The 16,963-nt window shown below is 31.3% G+C and overlaps 1 protein-coding gene across 1 annotated transcript; it reads right to left on the bottom strand.

Moving 5' to 3' along the window:
• Nucleotides 1–7,523: 7,523 nt before the first annotated feature.
• Nucleotides 7,524–14,288, bottom strand: LOC134281136 (uncharacterized). The gene is made up of 8 exons (XM_062763603.1): nt 14,181–14,288; nt 13,326–13,808; nt 12,893–13,123; nt 11,895–12,383; nt 11,369–11,617; nt 10,823–11,059; nt 10,121–10,242; nt 7,524–9,843 (listed from the first exon to the last, which is right to left on the bottom strand). Exons 2-8 carry the CDS (start codon nt 13,684–13,686, stop codon nt 8,575–8,577), a joined length of 2,958 nt encoding a protein of 985 aa, XP_062619587.1. The 5' UTR covers nt 13,687–13,808; nt 14,181–14,288; the 3' UTR covers nt 7,524–8,574.
• Nucleotides 14,289–16,963: the final 2,675 nt, after the last annotated feature.

Raw genomic sequence — 16,963 nt, 5'->3', positions numbered from 1 at the left:
AACAGTTTTAATTTTTTGTATCTCCATACACGTTTTAATAACCACTTTTAATGCGAAAAATTAAAAGGTTTTGAAATGCTTAAATCAAACATTTTAAAATCTACCCGGAAACTCATACACATGTAGCGATAAAATATTTTAAAACATCGAGCTATGAAAAAATTCCCGATTTTTTTCAAAAACAGAGTTCATTGTATTTCTCTAAACTTAAAATATATATCATTTCCTTAGCTCTGCTCTGGCAAATCTTTTATTTAACAACTTTAAATTTGAGAAGAAAAAATCTAAATGAGTAATTTATCTTTAAGATAAATTAACTAACAAGTTCTTTATGACAGATTTTCCTGCTTCTGCTATAAAAATATTTCTTTCCTTTCATATGCACAATGTCGAAAATCTCTCTTTGAATCTTTTTGAAATATTAAATGAAGAAATTGGGTTTGAAAAAGAAATTAAAGTAAGAAGAGGGTCAATGGATGTTCAGAATTTCTTTCTAAATTTTGGAGGAACATTTGACCAATCTACCTCTCTAGTTTCCTTGATCATTAGTGGAAGTAAAAGAGAAGGATTTAGAATTTCAAGCTCAGATGTTGATATAATGGTTGCTATTAATTCAAATATCATACTTTTGTCTGAAAATTATGAAACAAGCCCTACCCCATTGACGAATCCACCTTTGAAAATTGTGTGTGAAGATGCATCACCTGGATTTTATAAACTTTGTCGCAGAATTCCAATGCCTACAAATTTGTCCGAATATTTTACTAAATCCATCCAGGGGAAAGTAAATTTTAGAAGTGATATGCTAAAATTTGGCCTTGAAAAAATAATGGATTCCGTTTTTCATGGTCCTTGTACATGTATACAAGGAAACGTGTCCGGAGATGAGGTTGATTATGTTGTCTGTCTTCAATATCCATTTTGGCCAAAAAGCGCTGATCCATGGGTCCAGAGATGTATTAAATGACCGCACCGCAATGTTATAGAAAGAATTCTTCAAAATGGATGTTTGGGTATTGGCAGTAAAGATTCACTGTTCCACAACATCGAATGGAGAATTTCCTTTTCAATGGCGAATTAGAATTGATTTATTCCCTGAACCACAGTCAATTTCTTGTGTATGGATTGTTAAAAATGTTCTTGAAAGAAGTTCTCCATAATAATGGCGAGGAGTCTTTGCTTTGTTCATATTTTATGAAAACTGCAGTGTTTTGGGAGATCCAGGAAAATCCGTTTCCCTGGGATCCCTGTAGCACAATTCCATGTTTTTTGGTTATGCATTATACGTTTGATCAAATGGGTACGTAACGGATTTTGTCCAATTTTTTTCATTCCTGAAAATAATATGTTTCGAGGAAAGATCTTTGGAGCCAAACAAGAACAGTTAATTTGTCAACTTCTTAGTTTGTATGAAATGGGCACAACCTGTATTTTACAGATACCATCGATCAATTCTAAATGGGTCACTACTCCTATGATAAACCCCTTATATTCGATTGAATTGCTAGAAATTAGGACTTTTAATGAAATAAAGGGATTTAATATGGCCGGTATTTTTCATTGTTCAATGATAAGAAGGTCATTAACTTGCCTGAGAATATTAGAGAATATCGTGAAATACCACCACACAGAGGAACGAGCGGTTATTATTCAGCATTATGCGTTAATTACTTTCCATCGCCTTTCGTTCTTTATTTTCGATAATTGCAGGGGTTCAGGAAACAAGCACTTCTACAAAATGGACAAAATAATGTTGGCTTTTCTCACTTTGGCTTCAAAGTTCGGAAATGTATCGGAAATTGTATATCTTATAGAACTACAGCTGTAAAAGGTATGAAAAGCCTATATATTTTTTAGAAGTACTATATGGCAGACTCAGTGGACCTTTTCTTCTTTACAACGACAATGTCAATATATAAAAATACTTAGAGACAGTTGGGAATTCTTCATTAAGAATGAAACCAAGAAAAGCAGTTGTCTTTGATTTTCAATTTAACATTGAATATTGCTACCTTGAAGAATTCCTCCTAGAACAACAAATTATGATGTCAGATAACCGATGTTCCATTACTATACAATGTCATGTGCTTGTTTTGGTGCATATGCTACGAATATTGGTAAATGATAAGCTGCATAATGACAGCAAAAAAAGAGAAGCTTTGATAGATCTTTTTTATCTTGTGCAATACGATAATGGTTTGTTTATTCCTACTTATCAAAAAGACATTGTATGGAATGTACTTGCAATATCTCAGCTTGTCTGTCAAAATAACAGAAATGCATTGGAGTCATTTTCAAAATGTTTACAGGTTCTACTTGTCAAAAGCACATGTCATCATTCTTCTATTCTAGCTATGCATGTGCGTATTTGTAACATTATTACGAGGGCATTAACTCAACTGCTAAGATGTCGTTCTATAAGTACCATATAAGTGGAAATTTTATCGAGAGGCCAATTTCGCGATTTTTCCTTAAAAAATGGTATACGTGTACGTATTCATACAAATTAAAAATAAAATATTAAACATGGTTAAAGAACTATATGCGGTATATTTCATATATTTGCCCCCACAAAAAGTCAAATTTTGAAAACTCCCTGAAATGTGCTGAATTCAATAAATTGTATGAGAAATATAAATTAACAGATAATATTAAAGTGTCAAAGCAGTGTATTCACAATTTTTGTTTTTATGACGTCACAAACTAGTCCGATTTTATATCCCTTTTCAAAAAGAGGACAAAATGGACAAAATTTCAACAATTTTAGCTTTAAAATTTATAGAGCGCAAGTTTGTTCAGGAACAATATTGACATATTTCATTGATATTATCATTCTACACATTATATCAAAATATTGATCCTGAACACACATGCGCTCGGTGACTTTTACTCAAAATATCGACGAAATATGTACATTTTTCTGTAAAATTCATAAAAAAAAACTGGAATTTACGTCATGTTTGTGATGTTATTACGTACATATAGCGTCATTACTTATGAAAATATTCAGTGCTTTGAAGTCAGCATATACTTCCCTGTCTAAGAACTTAATTAAATATATCTCCATCAAAGTTTGATTTTGGGGGCAAATATTGGTTACTACCGAATAAAATTCTTTCAAAAGGCTCATATTGCTTATATAATTAGAAGAAAAGGAAATAAATATGTTTTTGTACTATAGTATTATTATTTTTTCTTACTCAGTGTTGTTGTTTATTTAAAAATTATTTGTCTTTTAATGTTACTTTTTTCTGTTTTGTATTTTTGTATTTTCTTTGTTCTTTGCACTTTTTTTTTGTTTCTTTGTTTTGTTGTTTGTTTGCACTCTTATTTTCTTGTGATTATATTGTATAGCGAGAATACATACTTAGAAATAATTCTTCTGTATAATTTTATTCATTTTTTCCTACGTTTTCCCCTTTCTAGTTATAAAATAACAAATGAAAGTAATGCAACTTATTAGGAATTATTCCATAGTAAATCATTGTCAATTCCTTACATTTGTAACCTTGACCTTGGAGAGGGCGTATATATCCCATGCCTGATGTCTAATTCAAATAATTATGTGATCTGACATAATACCGTAAATCTGGAAATTTTTACGTCGATTTTATTTTGCGAATTCGGGTCAAAATGCTGTTGATTAATTTTTACGTTTCAAAATTTTGCGAATGACCACTGCTTTGTTTACATTTTCTTATTGGTGATTTATTTTTAAGAAAAATATTTTTGCGAATGTACTGAACTCGCAAATTTGCTAAAAATTTATCTACAGCATAAATTTCCAGATTTACTGTAGAATATTGATTGAATTAAATTAATTTCATTAGAAAAAAGAGATCTAGAGTGCCTAGTATCCAAAACTTTACTGATATTGTTTTATTTTTATTCTATACCTATATTGTTACGTGTATTGCTCAATTTTAATGTTGATTTTACGTTATCACGTTACGTCATGATCCGAATTTCCGTACGCAGTACAGTTAAGGTGCACAATGAAATATCGACAAAATTTGCAATTGAAAATGTATTCAGAATCGGAATGCCTAATATTAGAGAGGTTTAGCAAACCAACGTGTACGCGTACGTGTACGTGTAGCACCAGAAATCTGTGCATTACGTCATCACTTTTGCTAATGACGAATTTCTACACGTATCTTCTTACGCAAATTACGTGTACATAGCCAAGTACACGTAAGTTAAAACTTGTAGCGTATAATTCTTTAACTGCTGTTTATTTTTCAAAAAGTGTGCGTTTTTCTGAAACCTGAATATATAATGCAAATACTGATATAAGAATTAAACGTCAGTAATTGAAAAATATTAATTTATAGGGAGTTAAAATTACAACATCTTGATTTTCGAAAAAGACTTCGACCGATTAAAAATATAAGAACTCTGTACAATTTTTATCTCATAATTACAGGCATATATTTATGTAGAATGGTGTTATACGTATCAAAATTATTGCTTTTGCGGATGATTTTTAAATGTAAACCACTTTTACATTTAAAAACTTACAAGTACAAGTACAGGTTATACTTTGCTAAACAAGAAAAAAATGTTAACGTGTACGTGTAATTCTAACTTGTAGTTTACACGTACATGTACACGTACAAGTGGGCTTGCTAAACCTCTCTATTCTAAGTACATTATTTATATCTGATAGTTTTAATTATGGTTAATAACTACATATTGAGAACGATTAGATTTTATATTTAGACTTGTCACGTGATGCGGCAGTAACGTGATTTTAGCACATTTACTTGCAGTATTAATTTCATCTATAAATTTCGCTAGTGCAAGGGCATAACCAAGATATAATTCTAAGTTTACTTTATAAATATTTTCAACGCAATTTGTAATTTCTGAAAAGTGCTGTGATCCTTTCTAAATTCTGCATTATCATTGTTAAACATCAAAAAAATTAGATGTTAGATCCGCTTGCATACTCGCTACACTACATGTAACATCTAACAACATCCCACAGAGGGTCATGTCAGAGGTCAAATTCTATCAACCGATCAAATCGTCGCCTGCAAAATCATCGTAATATTGTTGAAGCGAATAAGTCTTAGAGCAGTTCCGAATTTTACCTGTGACGTGACCCTCAATGGGATGTTGTTAGATGTTAGTGTGGCGAGTATGCGAGCGGATCTAACATCTAATTTTAATTAGATTGTGTTAAACTATGTTTGTATGACCGAATGCTGTATTTTTAGCGGCTCAACGGCATGACATATTGATATTATTAAATTATTTTCAAGATTTCGTCAGGATCGCAGCACTTTTCAGATACCTTAACACTTATAGAGCTGAATTGTAAAAACTTACTATGATCCATTGAGTACACGCCCTTGCCTCTATGCCTGCAATAGATCGATTTATCAAGACCCCCAGGTTACCCTCCGATGTGCATGCATACAAGTATACGGCAGTGTCAATTGCATACGTAATACACAGAAAATATATTAATAAAATCGTTTAATAATATTCTGTTTAATTATAGAATAAATATTTCGTTGAGAAAATATCACTTGATCTGCCTCTCACTGCATACAAACTTCGTCACATTTTACAAAATGACGTCACATTGACAAATGTATTGCGATCAGTGACCTGTTTATTACTTGTTATTTGGATTTAACTAAGGACAAAATCGTATGCTGTAGTAAGTATTGATGTAGTTTGAGGATTTCTTACAGGTTAAATTAGAAAATCACCTCATTTTGTGGTATTTAAAGAATTGTTGTAGGACTTATATTGTGTGTCATGTCATGGTAAAATTTTCCCGTATAAATTAGGTTCCGCCCCTTTTTGTAACCTTAACTGTGCTGCGTAGTTTTCTGATATGAATCCATATCACCACTCTCTGAAACTGATGACGCAGAACGCAGAGATATGACGTTTTTTTTTCTTGCACGTTTAAAAGTTCCGTGTTATTATGCTTTGTTTTATGGAAAAATATTATACAAGAAATCACTAAAGTTCTATTTTGCTTTATTTACATGTAGGTAGTTAAAAGAGGGTATATAATAAATGTATCGTTATATCAGTAACCTATTCTGAAGAGCTGTATCACGTCTAGTTGACAGGCGCGAATCATCAGATCAAACTCGATGCTTCGCGTCTTGTTAGATCTGATGATACGCACCTGTCCACTCGACGTGATACGACGCTTTGTATCAAGTTACTATTGTTATATATATAATTATTGATATTGCACTTTTCTTGCTGCTAAATACTGATATTTACGGATATTCTTACTGTTGTTTCTAGTAACTTTAGTTCTCTCTAATAAATACTGATCATTATTGTCGTCATTATTGTTGGGTATGTTAAATTACAATAAAAGTCGTTATTGTGCTTTCGATGCTGAGAATTACTGAAAATTACGAATTATTTTGAGCTAAGACTTACTGAATGAGTGTAAACTGTTTTACGTCTCTTTCAAAATTGATTATCAAACAGACGGACGGGTGGACGAACAGACAGACAGACCGTCCAAAATTAATATCCCACACCTTCAGTCAAATTGGGAAACAAATAAAATTCCGCATCTACATTCATGTATAAAACTCCATTGAGATTTTTTGAACAAATAAAATGACACTTTTTAATCTCTCTTATTTATCGCCCCTCACTACTTTGGGTGTTTTCCTGTATTGCTCACTAGTCTGATTTGTATTTACCTTGATATTGCATGTATTTTTATATGTATTTTGTAAAAGGGGGTTTTCGGAAAAGGTGGAGTAGAGAGCATCGATTAAAAGAGTTTACATCAGAAAAATACCAACAGGGACCCATAAATTCTTTAAGCAGTCGGAAAACATATTTAAAATAAGCCGTTTGATAGAGCTTAAGTGGTGCAGAAGATTTTTGTATGGAGGGGACAGTTTACAGGATGACATGCGTGAGGAAACACTGTGAAGACAATCATTCCGATTGCAGAGCTGAAAAATGAATTTCGTAACTTGACTTTGCCGTGTTTCCGTATACAAAGTCATTAACAAGGAACAGAAGTTTTACTCTTAAAAAAGAAACACAAAGTGAATATTTAGTGAATATGAAAAAAATTCTGTAAAATTATGCAATCTATTGATTTATGGGGATACTATCTAAATGTAATTATTACTTAAGATTATAAAAATCATATACAGTCCAAGTTCAGTCAAGATCAATATCTGATGTGCCAAATTTAAACGCAGACACAAATGTCCAAAAATGGCATCTAATCGAAGCAAATACTGGTATTAAAAACTGTAAAGGAAGAGTTTCCCATTAAAAATATAGAGTTTTAGTCAGCTGTTGCAGAGTCTGGGGATGGATGTGATTGTCTTTAGCAAAGCATGTCAATCTATTTGTCCAATGCTGCTAAACTGAGTTTAAATCTGGCGATTTAAATGGCTAGCGCTATATTATTGATTGTGCATATGCTACGGGTACTGGTTTATGACAATATGTTTTGAAAGATATCTTACATCTTGTGCATTATGATGAAAGCTTATCTATTCCTCCCTTGAATCTTTAAGATATTGCATGGGGGCTTTTTTTGGAATATGCAAAATTATTTGCAGAGACGTAAAAAATGTAATGGGTTCGTTTAAAAAATGTTTATTGGAAATAGACACAAATGGAGCATGTCAAGAACACTAATATTATTCATGTTACTCTTCTCGACCTGATTGTGCATTCAGCATTACTAACATGCTTAATAAAGTAAATATTTCCACTGCTGGGCATGGTCAATCAAGAAAAGAATTATCCTTTAGTTTTAATCATCAGACACGGAGGCAAAAATTTCCGTGTATACAGTTAACAACTTAATAAAGTACATGTATATTGTATTCTATACACCCTTTCTAAAACTTCTAACTTATTTTTTAATAATATATGGATGCTTGTCAAACCTAATAAATATTACACGAGAAAACCTTAAGAAAGAAAAAGATTAAGTATTTATGCCCCTGTATTATGCATCAACATCCAGACATACATGTATAACACGAAATACAGATCCATATGTTTATGAATTTCACAGTTTTTATGAGTGATCTTTACTATTAATGTCTTGCACTAACTTTGATTTCTTCATACCAATGATAAAAAGCATTTTATTTAAAAATTAAGGACTTTTTTTTACTTTATTATTAAAAGGGCCAAACATAAGTCTAAAAACCCTGACCCCAGCTCAGGAATTTCAAAAAAACTCTTTGTGTACTATATTAACGAAAAAGCGACTTAGGTCCTTAGGTCAGGGAGTAAAGAATTACCTTTTCCTGCATTTGGCCCTGTTGTTGATTTGAGATGGGGGTGGTTTGGGACGGAGTTAACCGGTAGGATGGGATGTTCCATTTCCATAAAAATAACTATTTTCCTCTTTTTTTCTATAAAACCCTTTACAAAAACTAGTTACAATTAGTTGAGCAAAAGACGATGAAGTCTATAAAATTTTATATATGACTATTCAAAAAATTGTACATATTCAAGTTATATTATACATATTCAAGCAATATGCCTTATTAATACTTCACAAATTTAATCTGCGTTCATATCACATGTATTGCTATGGTTTTACGTTTTAAAAAGATTCAATTTCCAATACTTTGTCAATTTTTCTATGTCAATTTCATGAACATCTCTAAGTCGATGATGAGGACAAATTTTACATTCCATATCTGCTGGATCAATTTTAGATAAGAAATAGCCAAGGATCTCTGATGAAACAGTCTTTTCTTCGTCCTCTTTGCACCTAATACCTTTTTCATACTGCACGCGTTGGTGAAATGTCTGTGTTATTGCGGCAAGTTTATCTTCAACAGTGTTAAGAATCTTATATGTCTTTTCTATCTCCAAGGAAATTCCAGGCACAGCGCATAATACTTGGAGTTGAATAGAGTCTATTGTCACAGACATAACGATATTATAGTTTCCTGCATAGAACAAAGCTGCGTTTTTGTATAAACATGGTATTTCTTCAATTTGGAGAACTTTCCAATTTTCTTCCTGCATACATGCAACAACAAGACGAAAGAAGAAGAAGAATGGCAAGAATTTGAATTTAAAGATAAGAATAGATGTCCTGTTTTTTGAGGCTAGGATAAGCTCTGAAATTTCTTTTTCTACATCCTTCCGGTTCATGCAAGGTATGTAATGATATTCTTCTCCAACTGCCACCAGACCTAGTCGCTGCATGTACAGGAGAAGCAATTCTTTATGAAAGGATATAAAACGAGCGTCTTCCGCCTTAGACGTTGATTGGCTTTTATCTAATGCTAGTTCTTCGCATATTTCTTGGTCCCTATGCTCCCAGATACCTAACAGCAATTTGTCGTGCAAACGTCCAGTAAGGGAGAATTCATCCAAGTCTTTTTTATCAGCTGGAATACCCTCTAGATTTAAATTGTCTGTGATTATTATCTTGAACGCATCAATAAACCACTGGACATCCAGGATAACATTGTCTTTGAGGTGATTTTCATTAAAATACAAAATTTTACCAGTGTCGTGATAAAATCGTAACATATCTCGTTTCATTCCACTTGTTTTCTTCTCTTTCTCCTCATCGTTGGCATCAACAGGGACTGTTTTTATCTCCGAAATTTTTATAACTCTTTTTGCATATTTCTTCTGCTTCAGTTCTAGTCCGAAAAAGGCCCATTCTTTTGGAATATTTTCTTTCCATCGTTCCTGACGGGCAATGGAGGCAATACGTTTTTCTAATTCAGTAATTGGTTGAATAGGAAAATTAATGCAATAACAGTTTTTCTTTTCAATGTATTGTGCTAAACTTGACCCCTGTGGTAACTGTTTTTGGAGGCAACACAGAAAATCTTCTTTAGTCTGCAATTATACATTTTCATCATTTTATTTATTTAGCGAAGGCATGTTAAAGCGTCAACTAAATATTTTGTATCAAAAAATCAGAGTGATTTAAGAAGGAATTATATGTCAGAAAAAAATCTTAATATTTGTATTTTTAGTTAATAGGAATTTCATGTACATATTTTTTTGGATTTACTAGCATTTAGAATCTAAATTACTTTTAAAGATACTATATCTTCATTCATTGTGTTCCTTTGTACATTAAATCAGTTTTATGTATGTGCGATAGATTGACCTTGAACTTTCTTTTTTCCTCTTCCCAGTGTGTTGCAACGATGAGCACAATAGGTTTCTCCCCTTCTTTGTTTTCCGTAGCACAATAGGTGTGTATAGACTTCATCCAGAAAACGAAGTAATCTAAGATATATGGAAAATTTGAGAAATACACTTATAGCTTTGTAACTGATAAGGACACACGATCAAAAGATACACGTCTTTCAAATGATAAAATTATGGAATTGTGTATGGTTTTCTTGTACTTTTCTATTCTTGGTAAAATAAAACCGACATAATCGTAGCTTTAGTTAGAAAAGATTTTTCGCAGTATCTGAACTAAACTGCTACCCTTTAAAGTATTAAAGTAATACATAAAAAATAGAAAATTGACTGCCAAAAATTGACATTCGTCTGAATTATTCAGCGATTATATTGCACTGATTACTGTGTCTCAAATTATCAGTGATAAAAAATTCAAGGGTTTGAATCGGATCAGAAATAATATTCTTATTTGATAATTTGACTGACATAGTTTAAATGAGATAAAAAATATATTTAAAAACTGATTAGAATAGAGCTGTTTGTCATGTCGTAATATTGGTGATATGAGAATTACATGTAGTGCATTTATATATATTTAAATATAATTTTTTTGTGCGAGTGCGTCTTTTTAGCGTCATTCTTTTGTTCTTTTGTTAACTTAAAATGATTTTTTTAATACCTCCAAATGTCCATCCACCAAAAACACCATCATCTTGCTTACAAACTGTCTCGCTAACCCTTTGATGTAACTCTTGAGAAGCATCAACTACCACGATGTAGAAAGCCCTCCTAGTCAAGTAAATCTGATGACACGCGTAGTAAACACTTTGTCCTCCAAAATCAAAAACACTCAGTCGTTCGGCGTTTAACTCCCCTTCGAAATCCCTGCTTTCCCTATCTGGTTTGATTTCTGTTTCTGTAGAAATGAATGTAATTTTCAATCTATTGTAAATACAAACATAGATAAACACACTAACACCCTAAAATATATAATTTTAACAATATGGTTTAAGCCATAAAATATAAAAGTTATAATTAAAACATTCTTTTCTAACTCTTTTGTTTTAAAAGTCATTCATAATGACAAAATGAATTTAAAGGTTTAAAGGTTTGATTTACATGTTACAAATAGGAAGTTTGGTAGAAACTAAAAAAATCATAACTTCCGATTTATTAATGAAAGTCAACGTAAGCCATTCAATTAAAAAATCTATGCATTTCTTACCTTTCAAAGTTTCATCCGAAATCTCAAATATTTCTTCATGAACTTCAAGACCTAGTGTTGTTTCAACATTATAAATGTCCTCTGCACTACATTTGAGAAGTCTTTTCAGTAGTGTAGTCTTTCCGGCTCCTGCACATCCTACAAGCATGGCCCTTGATTGATGTACAATTTGTGTTCCTTTCTTGGCGTATTCAACGTAGCGATCTCTGGCCCTTTGATCCCAATTCAATATTTCTAAAGGTACCTTCACTACAGAAACATATAACACAATTATTTACAATAAGTTTAAAAAGTTGTTTAATCTGTTTAATGAAATACATTGTACAGCAGATTTGTTTTCTTTAGTTGTGAAAAGAATTCAAACATACACATATTAATCGTTTTGGTAGCCTCGTCGGAAGTAAGTTATGGCATTTTTAATTAAAGAATCACGATTATTAAATAAAGAATGTTGAAAAGCATTTTCAATGATTTCTGAATTAAAAGTATTAAGAAGATTAATCTTTTTTGAATGAGACATACTTACATTTTTCAGTGACACTATTTCGAATAGTCCAATCGGATAATGTACAATGCTTGATGATATCCAGATCAAGTCTTTCTATGAAGAGATCATACATTTCCACTGGTTTGTTTGGCACATACAAACATCTCTCTCCGTCCTTTCTTTCATAATTCCAAGACCTGCAGTATTCAAATAGTACTTGCTTTGATGCTTCTTTCAGGAAAAACTCCAAATTAACGTCGTCCATTAAACACTCTGTTACAAACGCGTACATGACCTTATGACGGATGTCGGCCGAGGCAAAAGTTATTTCACCGCTCTGGCTTTTAGCGATTCCTTCTGGTAAATTTAATTCTTCATCAGAAATTGGAAGTGTAGGCAAGAAATTGTCTCTTATTTTCAGCATAATCTTTTTGTATGCGCCATCATTAAGACTGAGTTTGCTTTTTTCGGCAAACAGTAAGCTGTATAACAAGCATCTGACATTCGGAGGGAATTCATGATATTCACCTACAAACATCCATATACAGTATCTGATAAGGTGTGTAGATTTAAAGATTAAAGTATGATTATGCACAAATATGCAACCGATTAAATAACCATCCTTAAGTTATAAAATAGTGAATCCTCATAAAATATTATTAATTATACTTGCAGTCTATTGAAAAATACTAGTACCTGGAAACGACTTAGAGTTATCACAAAAATTAGATGAATCATTTATTTATTCTAACGGAAAAAAAATGTTGAATTATACATAGATTTAATTTAATGAAACAAACATCTGTAATATAACAAATAAATGTTTTTAAAAAATCCAACCATACCACCGGAGAACGCTTGTAATGAATTATCGCTTATGATTTTAAATCCCAGTGTTTTGAAATCGTACTGTTGTCATAACAGATCTAGATATTGTGTATATAATGATAAATAACTCTTATTTCTTATCAAAATTCCAGGTCCCTGGCTTTTCTCTAAAAGCGTGTTTTTCTTCATATAATTCAGAGTATACTTACTATGCTTTCTATACGCTTTATGGTTGATAATATATATATCCGAATGAGGATAAAGTCCTATGCATGATCTAACAACCTCGTGTCTTTGGAATTTCCAAAGCCATTTGACATGTTGAGATTCGCCATTTGTTTTAACTTTGTTAGGTATTTCTTCTCCATTTTGCTGCAGATTCCTTAAAAATTCCTCCCGCTTGTCAATACTTTCTGTGATGATATTTTCTGGGATGTGTACTGGTGAACAATTAAAAGATATTCTTATTCATCCTCACAACATAAACACTTAAACTGATTTTTGTATCTGCTACATTTTTTCTTGAACAGTCACAATTCTTATTTAAAAAGAACAAATAATTTTGCAAATGCATGCAAAAATTCTTATATCTAATAAATATATCATTTTGTGATTAATATTTTAAAGAATGCATAGACTTACAAATCTGAGATATCTGCTTGCTCATTGAGGTGCCCTCAATACTCTTATGAACCAGTATGTCCATCATTAGGCGATGTATAAGTAGGGAATCAAAGTGTGTGCTCTTGTTAATTATGCACTTCTCTCCAGGTTCACTCACGTAGTTGCTTAACCTTAGGTACTGGCGGCTTGTAACACAATTGCTCATGTAAAATGTCAAAAATCTGCTGTATTTGGATAACTGAAATATTGTTTCGTCTGCAGCATTCTTTGTTATGGTTTGAAAGTCTTTTTCAAACAAACGAGACTCTGTTCTTTTCAAATATTTAAGGTTTTCCTGTGCATTTTCACTACTGATGGGATCCAAATCAGCAAATGCCATACGTCGTACTTCATTAAGAATTTCCAGCCATTCAGACTTAGAGAAGTCGGGGGAATCAGACTCGGAACATAAGAAGCAAAATAGAATATATAGCCGGTCGCATCCTATTGTTGAAAATGTATCTAAAGAAGGAATAAGATTTTGATTTGCGAGTGAGAAAACTCAGTACCATATGTAAATTTGTAGTTTAATTTATAAGCTTAGAAATCCTTTTAAAAAACAATTAAGATTTGGATGCAGAGTACTGGTCCCCCTCCCTTTTTTAAAGAATAATTTCAAAGTTTCAATGCTTTCTTTTGTCTGAAAATAACATTCTGATAATCTGAAAAATTAAGTAAAATAACATAAACCTTTTTATAGTGCTCTCTACACTTTACTTGAAATACAAATATGTAATATATATATAAAAAAAGATAAGATAGATCAGCCTACAGTAATTTTAATGAACTCGAATGTTTTTTTAATAATATCGTTTTTATAGAGCTTACATGTACCTGAAACAGTCGTTTTCCAATCCCTATAATCCCCAACAAAACGTTTCAGGAAAACTGTAGAAGAGAAAAATAAAATTTAAGTATATCGATTACAACGTTCCAAACATTAACAACATTTTTTATCATCTCAATAACAGCATTGAGAAAAAAATCAAAGTATTGAAAGAACTGAAAGCCGGGCTTTAATTGCTCGAATATATTGTCTTATCTGAAATTAATACATTTTTTTTCCTTTGGCCATTGATTTATAACAGGTAGAGTTTGTATGATTATGATTTAAAACAATATCCCATATACCAGTAATCAAGATTAACAGTCCAGACTCCAATATATGTTATGATTTTATAATTTTAATTTATAATATTTCCAGGAAATTCATATTTTCTATTCTATTTTTCATAATTCAAAAATTCAGTCTTCAAATAGTTAAAATAATGCTCATGTTTATATTATACACATTATTTTTGTTTCAAAGATACAGTAATTTTATCGCAAACTACATGTAGAAACACTGATATGATACATGTATACATGTATTGTCAAGCGACTTCACACATGTTAATTCTTAAAATTCCAATTCACTATTAATTTGCTAAAAATCAAAACAGAATATAACCACTAACATGACGAATGTGAAAACGATATAAAACTCTTCAACGATTTCAGTATTTGGAAAAGATCGTGCTATTGAAAATAGTTCGCTTACAATATGCAGTCAGCAGCGTATGTGCACAAATTGTTATATCATGATTATCCTAATAAAGCAAATATTTAATTTCCCTTTCATTTTAATTTTCAAGTAAAATTATGGATCATAATTCATTAACCTTTCCAACGATTGGGATGTTAAAAATATCGGCTAGCAGTGGGACTATTTTGTTTATCGGAAGCGTCTGCTTTGACGCTGTTTGGTTTTTTGTTTACTGTGCTATTTATAGTAAGCCAGTCGATCATGATGCCTATTGCCAGGACTTTATCAAGATTAGCAGCAAAGTCCGGCTAAAAATAAGCAATATTACCTTAAGTAATAAAAGTAGTTAATACTAGGCTATTTTACTTTGTAAATAAAAATTTTAACGTCCTTTCAGATCAGAGTAAATCAAAAATTAATTGCTTATTACTTTAGAATATAGATTTTAATTTTTACTCAATATTTTTTTTTAATTTCTTTTTTACAAATTCATTTATGAAAACGAACTACATGTATATTGCTATTTGTGAAATAATGGAAATTGTAAATTGGATATTGAGTTGTACTTGAAACGTCTCCTTGTGAAAATACGTTTTATTCGTTTTCCAAATCATTTATGCTGATCAAAATTAAAAAGGACTGTAAATGTTGAAATTTTTCAAACACTTAACAAAGTATTTGTAAAGAAGAAATAAATACATATGTCTGTTGCACTAGCCTATATACACGTTGTGACAGTTTTTAGAAAATGTTTTAAGGTATTTTTAGACACTAACCAGTCACCCACGGTCACATGACTGCACATTTCATTCACTAAAATCGACTATATTTTAAAAATGAAACACACCGTTAACTAAGTTATTAAATAGTTGAAATATCAAGCTTTTTACTCTAATGCCAAAAAGAGCTGAAACAATTAAAAAATGAAGCTTATTTATCCTATATTATATGATATAGCATAACTTAAGGCAGTTTTGCATTATCAACCGAGAAACTGTTTATACAAAAGCGTAAACCTACCGCTTCAAGTAATGTTATATTGTAAAATTAAAGAAACATATGGAGTTAACGAACAATATTCAGGATGAAAAGTCCATAAAACAAAATAAAAGCAGAGCAAACACGGACATCAAAACATCAAAGGTTGGATCAGGTGCCATGGAGAAGTAAGCATCCCCTGTCGACCGGTCACATCCTCCGTGCACTGTGCTTCATTTCATGACCGGGAAATAACGGAAAAATCCATCGCCATTTTAATGTTTAAATAATGGACTAACAATAAGTATAAAAATCATCCATCAACATTTGACAGTGATAAATTTTATCGCTGACAAGGTTATTGTATCGACCATAGAACTTACGAAATGATAACTTAAGTGAGACTGCTGATATTCTGTTACATCCAATAAATTTGCATAAGTACGGTAAAGTTGACGGTTATAATGTTGAAATAATCACTTTTATCATAGATCTTGGTTGTTAAATTGCAATTAACGTCTTTTTCAAGTAAAAATTCCAAATATAAAACAGGTGTGTCGAACTCGGTAGTGTCTTTTATCTCAAGCTCACCGGGATATATATATCGTATCGAAATAAGAATGGAAATTGCAATTGTTATTTGACAATAGGTCTCCTATATACTTAAATGTTATCAAATGTTATCTTCTATATTTAACATACATTACATGTACAATATGCATAATTTCTCAAAATTTTATTTAAGTGTATACAATCAGACAATTTTACCTCCAAATACTGTTTCGAATTGAATATTTTAAAAGTAACGTTAAGGTTGAGGTTGAAAAAATGCAACAAAAATGTTTTTTAAAGTAGTGAATATATTTTCAAAAGTAAAATCGGTATAAGAATTATATGTAAAGGTAAAAGTTTATTCACAGTCCATAATCACTATGAGAGTTACGGCGAATAAACAATTTTCAATACAATTTCTTTTTGGATTAATCATGAAGACTGGTTTGAACGATTTCTTTATTGATATTTGTATATTTATGGTTATAATAAATATACTTATATCAAATTACATTAATTTCTGCAGGACGTGAAGGAGAATCGAATATAAATATTTTTTTGT

Source organism: Saccostrea cucullata, unplaced genomic scaffold, assembly GCF_032062105.1.
Source record: "Saccostrea cucullata isolate Sc308-1 unplaced genomic scaffold, CSIRO_AGI_Scuc_v1 ctg5359, whole genome shotgun sequence".
Classification (NCBI taxonomy): Eukaryota; Metazoa; Mollusca; class Bivalvia; order Ostreida; family Ostreidae; genus Saccostrea; species Saccostrea cuccullata.
Note: the sequence above shows the minus strand (reverse complement) of the source record. Positions and strands in the feature narration are given on the sequence as shown.